The following is a 13,245-nucleotide window of genomic DNA, read 5'->3' as shown; positions in this document are numbered from 1 at the left end:
GCCCTGTGTCCCGCCTCCATTCCTGTGGTTGGGGGGAAGGAAGGGCAGCTGGATGCCTTTCCACTGGCCCGTCAGCCATCAGAGACCAGGGGCCGCAGCTGCTCCTCCAGCAGGGCTATGGTGAGCATGAGGCTGCCCCCCAGCAGCAGCCCCAGCCCCTGCAGGAGCACTTCCAGGGTAGAGAGGGGCTCGGGAGGACGCAGCAGGGCTGGTAGCTGAAAGAAAAGGAAGACATCAGGGTCCTGCCTTACTTGTCCCCAAAACATGAGAGGGTGTCAGGAAGTATCAGCAGCCCCCGCCCCAGCTCTCCCAGGCCCTTGTCTTTCAGACTCTGCAGGCCTGTGGTCGGCAGCCTGTTCCCTGTGGCCCCTCTCCTCCTCCCCCCCTCCCCCCCCCCTCAGTTTCTCTGCACTACCCCACACCTCACCATGTCCACAAGGGCGACATAGAGGAAGACCCCAGCGGTAACCCCAAACACCAAGGGAGTGAGGGGGACGGGGCCCAAACTGAGCCCCACCCCCAGGGCTGCACCCCCTAGTCCCAGAGCTCCAGACACGAGGCTCAGCAGCAGCAACCGCCGGAAGGGCAGCCCTGCCCGGAGCAGCACTGCAAAGTCACCTGTTAGGAAGAGAGGACGGCGGGGGGGGGGGGGGGATAAGCCAGGCTGCCCCTCACCAGTGTCACCCGCCAACTTCCACGTTCCACCCCAACCCCACTGCCATTCCTACCCAGTTCGTGAGGCAACTCATGGCAGAACACTGCGAGGGTGGTGCTGAGGCCGCTGGAGAAGCCATCGGAGAAGGCAGCACCTGGGGTTGCAGAACTGGAGGTGGGCAGTCTGGAAGGAAGCTCTCCCCGGGGGCAGGGGCCTACATTCCCTCTGCGGGCCTCTCATCTTCCCCTTCCTGGGAGCCCTCTCCTAGCCCCCGCCGGTAACCAGGCGCCCCTGACCAGCCTCTGTCCCCTCCGGTCATACCTATGGCCAGCCCATCAGTGAGGTTGTGCAGACCATCTCCCAGGAGGACCATCCACGTGAGACTGGTGTCACTGCCACCCTGGTGCCCATGACTGTGGCCTTGGTGCCCGGGAGGGCCTGGGGCTGGTGGGGGGTGGCTGTCCAGCTCCCTGCAGCCCTGAGCCCCTAGCTCTGCAGGAAGAAGGACAAGGACAGTGTCAGTGGCTGCAAATGAGACTGGGAGCCTAGTCCTCATTTTCTCCTCTAGTTACCTGGAGCTGCCGGTAGGGGCTGAAGTGCCATCCCACTGCTGTCCTCGGGGTCCAGGTCTGGTGTTCTGAGAGTCTTTCTTTTTCGCCTGCAGCAGCTCTAAAATAGGGGCGGGGGGGTGTCCCTCCTGGTGGAGGAGGCAGCGGAGCTGGGGGCTAAGGAGAGGCCGTCTGCCGGCTGGGAAAAGGAACACCTGGTTCTGTTTTGGCCTCTACTCTCTTCCCAGTTTGGCATCTCCCTGCTGTTGCCTTGAACTCAGGAGAGGAAGCTATCAGAGTCCCGAGTCTATGCTGAGGGAGCCCTGCCCATTCCGTTAGCAGTCAGGGCCTGCAGTCAGGCAAATGGCGAAGCCAGGAGCACACTCAGCCCCTCACCTTCTGGCTCATGTGGCCAGTTCTTGGCTGCGACCCTGATCTCAGGAGGAGGAGGAAAAAAGAGTATCACTCACTGGCCTGAGCCCTCGACGCCGCAGAATCCCTAGCATGTTCTCCAGCAAGAAGAGCAGGAAGAGACCGCCAAGTACCGACAGCCCTGGAGCCAGGTCTTCCTCTGGTTGCCCGCTAGGTCCGGAGTGATGCCCTCCTTGTGCCTGACAGAGAGGAGGTCAGGGCGACCCCAGAAACCCCTGCACCCAACCATCCCCTCCCGGGTGTGAGGTGGCAAGCCTTCACTCCCATTCTACCAGAAGGCAGCAGGGGCTGACTGACGGGGAGGGATGTCCTGTGACGCGAACACTGGGATAGGAGGGGCTGTCCACCAGGGCGGGCAGGGGAATAAGGAAGGGGGTCCACGTACATGTGGCAGCAGGTGTAGCAGCGCGTCCCCACAAAGGGTGCCCACGGCCAGGGCCCCCAGGAAGCCCAGCAGGGGCCGCAATAGACGAGATCCCAGGAGGCGAAGCAGCAGCAGCGAGAGGGGTGTGGGGAGGCTGAGCAGCAGGACTGCCAGGGCACTGTGAACCAGGGCTGGAGAATCGGGGGAGGGGGGCTCAGAGGCAAAGATACACTGCAAGGGGAGGCAGTACCCCAATGAACCCCCTTTCTTGGCAAGGAACCCACTCCCTACCAGGATTCAGGGTGCCCCACCACCCTCTCTCACTCACTGACCAGATAGTAGATCCCCTGGTGGGGTTGGGACTGGGGCCTGGATGCAGACACGGCTGTCGATCTGATAAAGCAGGGCTGGGCAGAGCAGAGCGAACTGACGAGGGGTCAGAGGAGCAGCGGGGCTCAGGCCAAAATTGACCAGCAGCTGGGAGCCATTCAGACACTAGGGGAGTTGAGTTGGGAGTCATACACTCAACTGTGACTCCCATCTGCCCTTCTACCACCTGGACTCCTGGGTCTCCCCCAGGCCCCCTCTCGCTAACCCCCCCCCCCCCGCCCCTGTGCATCTGGGAGGGACTGGGGGACAGGTACAGGTACTCAGTATGTGTTAATTAGTGAATATTCAAATACTCAAGCCAATGCAAATATTCAAAAAAAACTTCCTCCCTGCCGAGCACCTGATGATTTCACTGATTTAATCATGGAGTTGGTTGGACAACTAGAGTTCTCCAGTCCAGATCCTTAGAAGGGAAAAAAACCTGTAATGCTATCAAACCTTCCTCTCAACAGTCCTGTCACATGTTTATCCAGCCTTGGCTTGAATGCTTCCTGCTATGGGGGGCTCACTCTCGCCAGGCCTGCTTCAGCGTTAGCTCCGGCTGCCCTCTGGTGTACGTGGAACAAGTTCTCTGTCTTTTCTGGGTGCAGACAGCTGTCAGCGCTCTGCAGGTCTCCTCTCCAGATAACCAGCCCCACAGCCTACCCTGGGCTGCTTCTCTGGTTTCTCAAGTGTGACACCGAAGCTGGGATAACATACCCTAAGCCCACATCTGGATTGCCCTGGCCAGTGTGGCTCAGTTTTTAGAGTCAGCCCTGAAACCAAAGGGTCTCGGGTTTGATTCCCAGCCCAGATGGGGGCATGTGGGAAGCAAGCAATTGATATGTCTCTCTCACATTGATGAATGTTTCTCTCTCCCACCCTCCTCCCTCCCACTCTCTAAAAATTAATGGAAAAATATCCTTGAGTGAGGATTAACAACAAAAAAGACCACATCTGGATTTTTTAAAAAGGACTGTATTAAATTACTGACTCTTTATCCCTGGCTGGGTAGCTAGTTGTTGAGTGTCATCCCGATACACCAAAGTTGCAGGTTCGATCCCCAGTCAGAGCACATACAAGATTCAACCAATGAATGCACTAAATAAGTGAAACAAGGTGGAGGGGGGGGGGGGTGAGTGGAGGTGGAAGAGGGGATAAATGATGATGAAAAAAAAAAAGTGGAACAACAAATTGATGTTTCTAAAATCACTAAATAAATAAAAAAATGTTTAAATTACTGACGCTTTAAATATTTTATGCCATCTAAATCCCATGGCTCCTTCCCCCTCTCCAGAGATCATCAGACTCACATCCTCATTCCGATGGTCAGCCAGTGAATGGTCCAGCAGCAGAAGCCTGTGAAACAGGTCCAGGCCCGAGGGGGCTGGCCCATGAGGTGGGTGGGGGGCCTTTGGTTCCTCAAGGTCACCCCACCCTGAGGGACCCAGAGGCAGTTCTGCCCAGACATCCACATTCAATTTGGGGTCCTGTGGCCTAGATGGATGGGATAGAAAGTCAGATGCCCAGCCCTGGCCAGTTTGGCCTAGTGGTTAGGGGTTAAGCCTGGGACGGAAGGGTCTTGCTCAGGTTTGATCCCTGGTTAAGGGTATGTATCTGGGTTGCAGGTTTTGATCCCCGGCCCGGTCACGGCCCAGGCGAGAGGCAACCAATCGATGTGTCTCTCACATCTATGTTTCTCTTTCCCCCTCCACTCCCTCCCTCCCTTCCACTCTCTCTAAAAACCAATGAAAAAAATACCCTTGGGTGAGGATTTAAAGGAAAAAAAAAAAAGTCAGATGCCCATGTTCTCTGAGAAATCCCACTTGAGAGGCTACCAGGGAGCGTAGAGGAAGAGGGCAGACCAGGCACTGGCTGGAGTTCCTGGGACCCAGAAACCATAAAATGTCAGTCCTGGGAGGATCTGAGAATTGTCAGCTTATAGGAATATGGGCATGGGTGTGACAGGAAATAGGAGTCGTGGAACAGCCAAAAATGCTACAAATTGGGAGTCAAGTCAGCCTGGAGACATTGAGCTTTGGGGCTAAAAGCAAGGAATTGAAGGGCACAGGGATTTAGAAAGGGGAGAATGAGAAGGCAATGGAGGCAAAAGAAGCCTTAAGGGGATACAAGGAGTCCGTTTCTGAACAATCTGTAACCTCAGAAATCTTACTTTAGGAACCAGAAGTAGACAACTGGAGAGGATCTGAGCACTACAGAGAGCTGGGATGTGGGATTTGGGCCGGGGGAAGGGGTCAGTACCTATGTGTGGCGTTGTCTCTCGCTGGGGGTGCAGGCCGACCAGCTGGAGGCCCATGCTGTCCCAGGCGCAGCCCCTGCACTTGGCCTAGCCCCAGGCTGTGGAGAAGCCTGGCCAGGCCCCCTGCAGTCAGCGTGCCGTTCTCCCCATACAGGTCAAACAGCTGGGCCAGGTAGTGGTCCTGCTCCAGCTCCGCGGGGCCCAGGCTGGGGGCTGAGCCCTCTCCCCAGCTCAGGGCCACACACACACACAAGCCCGCCAGCAGGTGACTCGTTGGGAGCCCCATTGTTGGGAGGAACTGGTCAGAGGCTCTGGCTCTAGCTTCTATTCCCCCCGGAACATCCTGAGGACTGTGCCCTGGAAGAACAAGGACGAAGGGTCGACGCTCCTGCTCTGCTGCTCAGCTCAGGGCCAGAGGGGACCCCTCACTCCTCGTTCGGCCCCCACTCTAGCCTCCTTTCTCCCTCCCATTGCCTCCAGCTGGAGCAGTCTCTCCTCTCATTTGCCAGGTCCTAGAACACCTTCTTGGACTCAGAGTGCTCCCCTCACCTGACCCAGAGCTGACAGCCTATTCCCTGTCCCCTAAAGCTCGCCCCTCCTCTGTATCCCCCGCCAATCCCCAGAGCCTCACCTCCACTGGGAGCAGAAGAACCTCGTCACCTTAGGTCCCCGTCAGGCCTTGTGGACACTAAGAGGTTCCCGAGTCAGTCGGGGAGGGGAGCCAGAGGGGCTCAGCCTCCAGGCTCCCAGGTGGAATGGAGGCCACGTCAGATGGAAGGCTGGGATGGACAAGCCCCCCCTCTTAGCCCACCTGCCTTGGGGCGGGGTCAGGGGTGGGGCAAGTGTGGGAAGGCTCACATGGTAGAGGAGTTAATGGTTCACTGGTCTCTTGGATGGGGTCAAAGGTCAGTCTCTGCTGGGGCCCCCAGTAGGGAGGGGCCACCCTCTGCCCCTGGAAAAGCCACATGGCTAAGGAGAATCTAGGCCTGCTCTTTTCTTCTAAATACTCTACCCTCTAACCCAGTGGGTACTATGTTAGCCTTTCCCTGCATATCTCTCACCCCACCTACCTTACATCTGGCACCGGGCTTCATTCATCACCACCCCCATCCCCACATTCCCTGGGAAAGTTGGACCCAGCTGTTCCTAAACTGGAGAGGAGGGTGAAGCAGCAGATTAAGTGGCAGCCCACGTGCATAGGAAAGGCATTGTTTTTGCAATTCCCCACCCCAGAGAGTAAGAGCCAGAGCTCGGGGATCAGTGACCAAGAAAGGGGAAGCTCTGTTGGAAAGGGAAGGAGTATCTCGGCTCCCCTCTGATGTCTGACCTGGCTCAAAATCAGGGGAGCAGTCTGATTGGGGTGATTGGCCCAAGGGGTCAAGGTTGGTATTACCTGATAGCAGGAGACAGAAAGGACGCCCAGAGGAAGGGGGACACAGCCTTCTAGGTTCCAGCTGTGAGGGGGGGATAGACAGGCAGGCGGGCAAGGGTCACCTGCAGGGAGGGGGCAGGGGAGGGACACTACCTTAAAGGGGCAGACCTGCTTTGCCTAGGCCTCCTTGCCGGTAAGCTATCTCCTCTCCACCTCCGAGGGCATTTCCCAAATGCCCAGCTGCTCACCTTGTCATGTCCCCACAAAAAGCAAAGGAGTCTAGTACAGAGTAGTAACGTTTATTGGGAAGAAGGGATTCAATTAGATTTCCACATCACACACGTACAAGACACAGACCTTAACTCATTTCTAAAGAGGAAGAAGGGCAGGCAGAGGCCTGGATCCCAGGGCCCAGGCAGCTTCAGCGGGACAAAGGGGTGAGAATGGGTTTAGAGTGGAGAAGGCCACTCCTCACCACCCCTTTAGTGAAGTTTAGTGGCTAAAATATTGCTACCTATTCCTTCCCACCCCCAAGCTAGCAGCCCAGGAGGGGCTGTGTTCTCTAGCAGACACTTGGGTTATGGTCAGTGGTGGGGAGGGAGGAAGAATGTCTTGCTATCTCTTGCTGCTTCTCCGGGTTTCTTTGCCGTTACTGACAGGGTTGTTGGAGGGGCCAGGAGGGCCGGCAGGTGTGTGGTTGGGTTGGCTTCGGGTAATTCGGGTGCTGGGGGGGTGGGAAGGAGTGTGAGGGGGGTGCGGGCCACCACCAGGACCTGGTGGGGCACTCAGTCCATTCCCGTTCTGGCTCTCAGAGGCTAGCGGTGGGAGAAGGGGAAGAAACACAGAAGTTAGAGAACTAGGTAGGAGAGGGGTGAATCCCCAGGGCCTCCTCCCCTACCCCAGGGAACAGCACAGTATTTAATCCAGCACAACTGCACGTTCACGTCAACTGGACCAAGTGCAAAGAATGGGGGTTGTATGAATGGAGCCCCAGGAAAGTTTAGAAGTTGCTACATGAACTCTCGTATGATATTTTTCTTTTATTCATCTTGGTATCACTGGGAGTCAGACCTAGAATTAGCTATTTAGTTCTAGGCTCAAGGACCTCTGACAAAATGCCCCTGTACCAAAAGTGCCTGTGAAACTGGAAAAGCATGGGAAGGGGAAGGGCCTGAAGTTTCTGTGTTATAAGAAGGACCTTTAAGAAAAAAAAACAACAAAAAAAACACAATAAACCCCATACTCTCTCCCCACAGAGCACACCCGACCGAATCTGCTTATCGAGTGTCCTTCCCTAAGCTCCAAGGCCCTTCTTTTGCCTCTGCAACGTGTTTCTTTAGCTCTTTCCTTCTACACTCACTTCTACCGCGGTAACTTTCTAGATAAACTTTCGTGTGTGTGTGTGTGTGTGTGTGTGTGTGTGTGTGTGTACAGTAGGTCCTCGGGTTACGTCGGAGACCCGTTCCTACGGCGCGACGTAACACGATTTTCGCCGTCAGAACCCACCTACATAAGCACCTAGTCACTCACATGGAGCACATACACAGCAGTAATGAAGTGAAACAGTAAAAGAAATTTAAAAGAAAGGTAACAATTCCTGACCTTTACTTGTGGTAAATAAATAATAAAAAACATAAAGTACATACGTCAAAATGATGGAACTTTTTTTTTTTTTTATAAATAAATGGGAGATGGCGATGTAACCACGAAACGACGTACGTCAAGTCTGACGTAACCTGAGGACTGGCCTGGTGTGTATCACAATGACACATGTTCATTTTGGAAAATACAGATAAGAATAAGGAAAAAAGCCCTAGCTGGTTTGGCTTAGTGGATAGAGCATCGGCCTGTGGACTAAAGGGTCCTGGGCTCAATTCCAGGCAAGGGCACTGCCCGGGTTTTGGGCTCGATCCCCAATAGGGGGCGTGCAGGGGGCAGCTGATCAATGATTTGCTCTCATCATTGATGTTTCTATCTCTCTCTCTCCCTTCCTCTCTGAAATCAATAAAAATATTTTTAAAAAAGGATAAGGAAAAAAATTATTACATATTCTCTCTCCCCACCTCTCCCCACTAATAAATAACGCGCGCGCGCGCGCGTGTGTGTGTGTGTGTGTGTGTGTGTGTGCGCGCACGCAAGATGACTTCCTGGTGCTCCCACAGCTGTGCGTATCACTGTCATTGCACTCAGGGTATTATAATCATTGTCTGTGTGACTATCTCCTTTTTCTTTCCAAATATATTTTTATTGATTTCAGAGAAGAAAGAAGAGGAAGAGAGAGATAGAAACATCAGTTGTGAGAGAGAATCATTGATCGGCTGCTTCCTGCACGCCCCATACTGGGGATCGAGCTCACAACCCAGGCATGTGCCCTGATTGGGAATTGAACAGACACCTCCTGGTTCATAGATTGACGCTCAACCACTGAGCCACACTGGCCAGGCAACCATCTCCTTCATAGACTACAAGCTCCTAAAGACAGGTGCTGTTTTATTTATTCCTTGGCATCCCTCATCTATAAAAGTCTGTTACATGAAGGCAGATGTCTGCCTCTCACGTACTTAGGGCACTATGAACGCTAATGGGGTAGAAGCTATAGGCTAGTGCTTCTCAGACCACATTCCTGTTGAACCCTACTCTACCAGACTAAGATATCTGCAGCCAGAACTGAAAAAAATAATGCTCTTTCCTCGATTCACAGAAAAAATTTGGAGAGTGTATAGAAAGTCAAAGGTAAGTTTTAATGCCAGACATGTTTTTTGTTAAGCCTTTTGTATCTACTGGCAGAGGACAAAGTGGATAAACATCTGGCAAAGAATACCAGGGTAAACGGGCTTACATGTACCTTAATTAAAATACTTTTATGGAGACCTGAAAATATGTAATAGTCATATTTTCAGTTAAAAACATGGATGTTCATCTCCCCCACCCCATGGATGTTTTTTGTGGTGGAATTAAATGTTGCTATTTCATAGTGTTTCTAAAAAAACACATGACCCCTGGTGGTTCTGACACAAACAATTCCGAAAAAACCATGGCAACTGGGGATGCAGACACAAACTGGGGAAGGCTGAGGCTGCCTGAAGCCTAGTGTCACAGGGAGAAACCTAGTGCATGGATGGGAGACAAGACAGAGCCAAACACTCAGGGAGTGGTGGGGTCAGCCGAGAGAGGATCCGGAGGGAGAACAGAGCAGTGAAAACCAGGTCCCTGAGGAGAAGCCACCACCCGACGAAGGAGGTGTGTTTGGGAATGATGCTAATGAAACGCTGATGATGAGCAGTAAGGTCTTTTCACCACAGGGGTTTGTAAAAGAACCGGGAGAACACCACAACGCAGGGACCTGAAGTACATGAGATGGAGGAATCATAGTCCCACGGCCTAGAAGGGCAGCGGGGCCTCTGGTTTCGGAAGCCGTGCAGAGTGTGCTCTGTGTTCAGTCAAACGAGAAGTGCCGTGTATCAGAACCGGGGAACTAATCAAAATGAGCAAGAGAAAAGGGCAGGTTCTGCCAGACAAGGAGCGGAGAAAAACAAGCTAGAGTGAAGGAGTACAATCTTTGTGGACAAACTGTTCTCATGTTTGCCTTGGAGTGGTGGTGGCAACAGGGTACCAAGAGCTCTACCAGTCACAGAAACAGGCCCCCGACCAGATCTTTTCACCACGGGGATGTGCAAGAGAACTGGGAGAAGAACGGGGTGTAAGGGGCTATACAGAGAAGAGAGGTTTGGGAAAGGGAACAGGTTTACCTGGAGAAACAGCAGGGGCTCCAGTGGTAGGCTGGGGAGCTGTAGGGCTGCTGTCGTTCTGCACCTGAAGGTACAAATTAAACTCAGACCTTTCTTCCTACCGTGCTTCTTGGCCTGCCCTGCCCTGCCCGCCCCCACATCATGGCCCTGGGACTCACCGTCTTGTTGGGTGCTTGCTGGGCACTGTACTCTGGGTTTGGCTCACTGAAGTTCGGAACCTCAGAATAAACCATACAGAATCTGCAAGGAGAGAAAGTGGCCAAAGCTTCACACCCATCCTCTGGGCCCGTGCTAGAGGCCTCCGAAAGGTCCAGACATAGGATATGGACTGCACGTGCTGCCTCATGCTGCCTTCTTGCAAACCTTAAATTTCCCCTCTTGGCCTGCTGCCTCTACATCCCCAAACCCAAGAGTACTTACTCTCCAATCTTCTGAAGATCACCCCCACGACCAGTGTACAATGTCAGGCAACCTTTGAACACTGAAGCGTACCTGTGGGGGCACAAAATGCAGGATTCAGAGTACTCAGAAGAGAGTTACAGGGACCGTTAACCCACCCCCCCCCCCCCCCACCGACTGTTACTACCCTTTGGTGAGCCGGATAATGTCCCCAGGCTGTATCAGGTTACCCACGTCGTCCCAGACGGAGATATTGATGCTGCCCGTTTTGTCAGCCACTTTGCAGGTCCGAACTTCGTGACCGTCCTTTGTCTTGGTCACTCGGCCTGGCGGGAACAGATAAACAGAGTGGGGAGTGGTCAGAAGGATGAGATCTAGATATATTGACATATTGGTGGGGTGAGGGAAAAGTACAAACAGAGCAAAGCTAAATCTCGGGGGCAGGCTGGGGTGGGGGTGGGGAGCGGAGAGGCCGGCGCCATGGAGAGTGCTGAGTGGAAAGAGGCCCCTGTGACACTGGAGGCTTGGATCTGGCGAGAGTTGCATGTATCTGGGCAACTCTCTGGGCTGGGGTCTAGGAGGGCGATTGGGCGTGAGCCATGTTTTGGGATGCACCCAGGGAGCAAATTAAGAACGGAGGTGATGTTCTCCCCTTTCTGCCCCCCCCCCCCCTCCAACCCTGAGAACCCCCACAGAGGGTCCACGGCCCCAGCATAGCCACCTGTCTCCAGCACAATGAAGATGAGGTTCAGATTCTTGAGCCCGGGCTTGATATCCTTCACGAAGGTCTCCGTCGTCATGCTGCCTGAGCCTCGGAACCCCACTAGGTGGAAAAGGGGATGAAGACTCAACGCTGGGAGCCTTCGCCCCCATGCTCCACTTCCCAAGGTCTACCTACCACACTCGCCTGGAGTCAGGCAGCCTCAAACCCTCTAACTCTTCTAAAAGGTTAGAAATGAACTTTCCCAGGGGCCTCCAACTTCAAGATCAGATTTTGGGGGTCTCTGAATAGGCTGCTTGGGGGCTGCAATGCCCCTTCCCGGGATGCTCTTTCAGTCTCCAGCCCCGAGGTGTGGGAACCGACCGAGAGGAGGTTAGGGAACCCGGTGCAGAGCCAGGGAATAGAATCTTAGTTTCTAAACCTTCCCGAACCCTCATCCGTACAACTCGGGACTCGGTCCATCCCCTCCCCCAACCCCACCCTCAGCCCACCACCCACCCAGGCTGACCGCAGTGTATGCTGCTGAGCCGCCCGCAGGGGGAGCCACAGGCCCCCGCGGCCGCCGGATGCAGCTCAATGGAACGCGGGAGTGCGGGCATTCCCGGAAGTTTCCCCTGGCCTCCTCCGACCAATTAGCGCCGCTCTGGCGCGCCCCACGCCCCGCCACTGGCCCCCGCCCAGCCAATCGGGACTCGAGATTCACGCGCCGGGAAGGGGGCGTATTCCACCTATTAAAGGAGCCTGGGAACTGACGGGCTCCGCAGTGAGAAAAATAGACCACCAGGGGGCTCCTCGGGGTCCAACTTCCCTTGACTGGGAGAATACACTTAGGATCTAAGATTTTGTGTCTCCCCTAGCCGTGACAGTGGAAAAAGGAGCTAGGGTTGTGGAATGCAGCGGACAAAAGACTGAAATCTGACTCAGCGCTTCACTTCTTTTTCTGACAATTATTAAATATGTAATTCTATTTTGCAGAAGAGTAAACGGAAATTATATAAAAAGCAGTGCCTAGCACACAGCAGGCAGTTTCCTCCTCTTCTCCCACTGCTTTAGCTCTCATCTTTATTCTTGATTTGGGATCTTTCATTTTTAATGGACTTGGTCAGGGTCTCCGGGAAAAGTGGCATTCACACTACAGACAACAGGTAGATTCACCACCTTGAAAGAAATGGGACCTCGGGCAGAGAGCAAAATTTGCATTAGGTTCTCTCACAGTTTGAAAGGCACTTGTTCCTAATGCTATCTCACTCATCTCAGGGACCCCCAGTGACTGAAAAGAGGAGGCCCAAACCTTTAGTTTCCTTTGGAACTTATTAGATAACCAACAAAACGTACTTAGCTCAGTAATGTGTATAAACTAATTACATACACTGAGTGCCATATTATTATGATCTCTGAACGCATAATAATCTGGCCACTCAGTGTATATCCTATATAATAAAAGGCTAATATGCAAATTGTCTCCTTGACCAGGAGTTCCACCAGCAGGCAGGCCAGCCAACCGCCCATGTCCCCTCCCCGTGGCCAGGCTGGCCGGACCCCATCCATGCACGAATTCATGCACTGGGCTTCTAATACACACACACACACACACTCACACACACACACACACACACACACACACACACTCACTCACTCATGGATAGGTAGCTCAGTTGGTTAGGGCAGTGGCCGGCAAACTGCAGCTCGCGAGCCACATGCGGCTCTTTGGCCCCTTGAGTGTGGCTCTTCCACAAAATAACACGGCCTGGGCGAGGCTATTTTGAAGAAGTGGCGTTAGAAGAAGTTTACGTTTAAAAAATTTGGCTCTCAAAAGAAATTTCAATCGTTGTACTGTTGATATTTGGCTCTGTTGACTAAATGAGTTTGCTGACTACTGGGTTAGGGCATTGACTTGATAAACCAAGGTTGTGAGTTCAATCCCAAGTCAGGGCACATACAAGAAGCAACCAATGAATGCATAAATAAGTGGAACAAATGGATGTTTCTCTAAAAAAATTAGTAAATGAATTTTTAAAATAAACCAATTACAAATGCATATACGTGCATTACCATTTGCTTAGCGAATATCCATAACAAATACTTATTAATATCAGATCAGCCTAAGAGTTCATGTCATTGTAATGCCTTCACTTGCTTAATTAATCCCTTACTTTCTTCTAGAGCGCTTTAGGCTCCACCTTGACTTTTCTCGGAGCTGATTCTCCCCCGCCCACCTCCCAACCTCAGTGCTGTATCCTAAGGAAATCAAACCACAGCCCAGGAAGAGGGACATTTAATCTCCCTTCTCTCCCCTGAGGTGTTTCAGGAAATTCTACTAGTGTTCAGAGAGCCGACGTGGATGTGGCAGGAGTGCGGCTAGGCGAGAGACTGGCA

At 53.2% G+C, this 13,245-nt stretch overlaps 2 protein-coding genes across 4 annotated transcripts; both read right to left on the bottom strand.

Annotated features, from left to right (window-relative positions):
• Positions 1 to 52: 52 nt before the first annotated feature.
• Positions 53 to 6,166, bottom strand: SLC39A5 (solute carrier family 39 member 5). Of its 2 annotated transcripts, none has more exons than XM_079775364.1 (11): positions 5,260 to 6,166; positions 4,631 to 4,985; positions 3,682 to 3,865; positions 2,332 to 2,494; positions 2,021 to 2,190; positions 1,674 to 1,814; positions 1,228 to 1,324; positions 977 to 1,147; positions 729 to 809; positions 428 to 618; positions 53 to 215 (listed from the first exon to the last, which is right to left on the bottom strand). In XM_079775364.1, the coding sequence occupies exons 2-11, from the start codon at positions 4,912 to 4,914 to the stop codon at positions 72 to 74; spliced, it is 1,626 nt and encodes a 541-aa protein (XP_079631490.1). In that variant the 5' UTR covers positions 4,915 to 4,985; positions 5,260 to 6,166; the 3' UTR covers positions 53 to 71. The 2 variants fall into 2 exon arrangements, with proteins under 2 accessions (XP_079631490.1, XP_079631491.1); XM_079775365.1 differs by having other exon boundaries at positions 518 to 618.
• A 137-nt stretch (positions 6,167 to 6,303) lies between these two features.
• On the bottom strand, positions 6,304 to 11,477 carry NABP2 (nucleic acid binding protein 2). Of its 2 annotated transcripts, none has more exons than XM_079775375.1 (7): positions 11,378 to 11,477; positions 10,870 to 10,971; positions 10,336 to 10,474; positions 10,170 to 10,241; positions 9,908 to 9,989; positions 9,750 to 9,813; positions 6,304 to 6,815 (listed from the first exon to the last, which is right to left on the bottom strand). In XM_079775375.1, the coding sequence occupies exons 1-7, from the start codon at positions 11,466 to 11,468 to the stop codon at positions 6,616 to 6,618; spliced, it is 750 nt and encodes a 249-aa protein (XP_079631501.1). In that variant the 5' UTR covers positions 11,469 to 11,477; the 3' UTR covers positions 6,304 to 6,615. The 2 variants fall into 2 exon arrangements, with proteins under 2 accessions (XP_079631501.1, XP_079631502.1); XM_079775376.1 differs by having other exon boundaries at positions 11,368 to 11,459.
• Positions 11,478 to 13,245: the final 1,768 nt, after the last annotated feature.

The sequence above is a fragment of the Cnephaeus nilssonii genome (assembly GCF_951640355.1).
Source record: "Cnephaeus nilssonii genome assembly, chromosome: 6".
Classification (NCBI taxonomy): domain Eukaryota; kingdom Metazoa; phylum Chordata; class Mammalia; order Chiroptera; family Vespertilionidae; genus Cnephaeus; species Cnephaeus nilssonii.
This window is presented reverse-complemented; position numbering and strand designations above follow the sequence as displayed.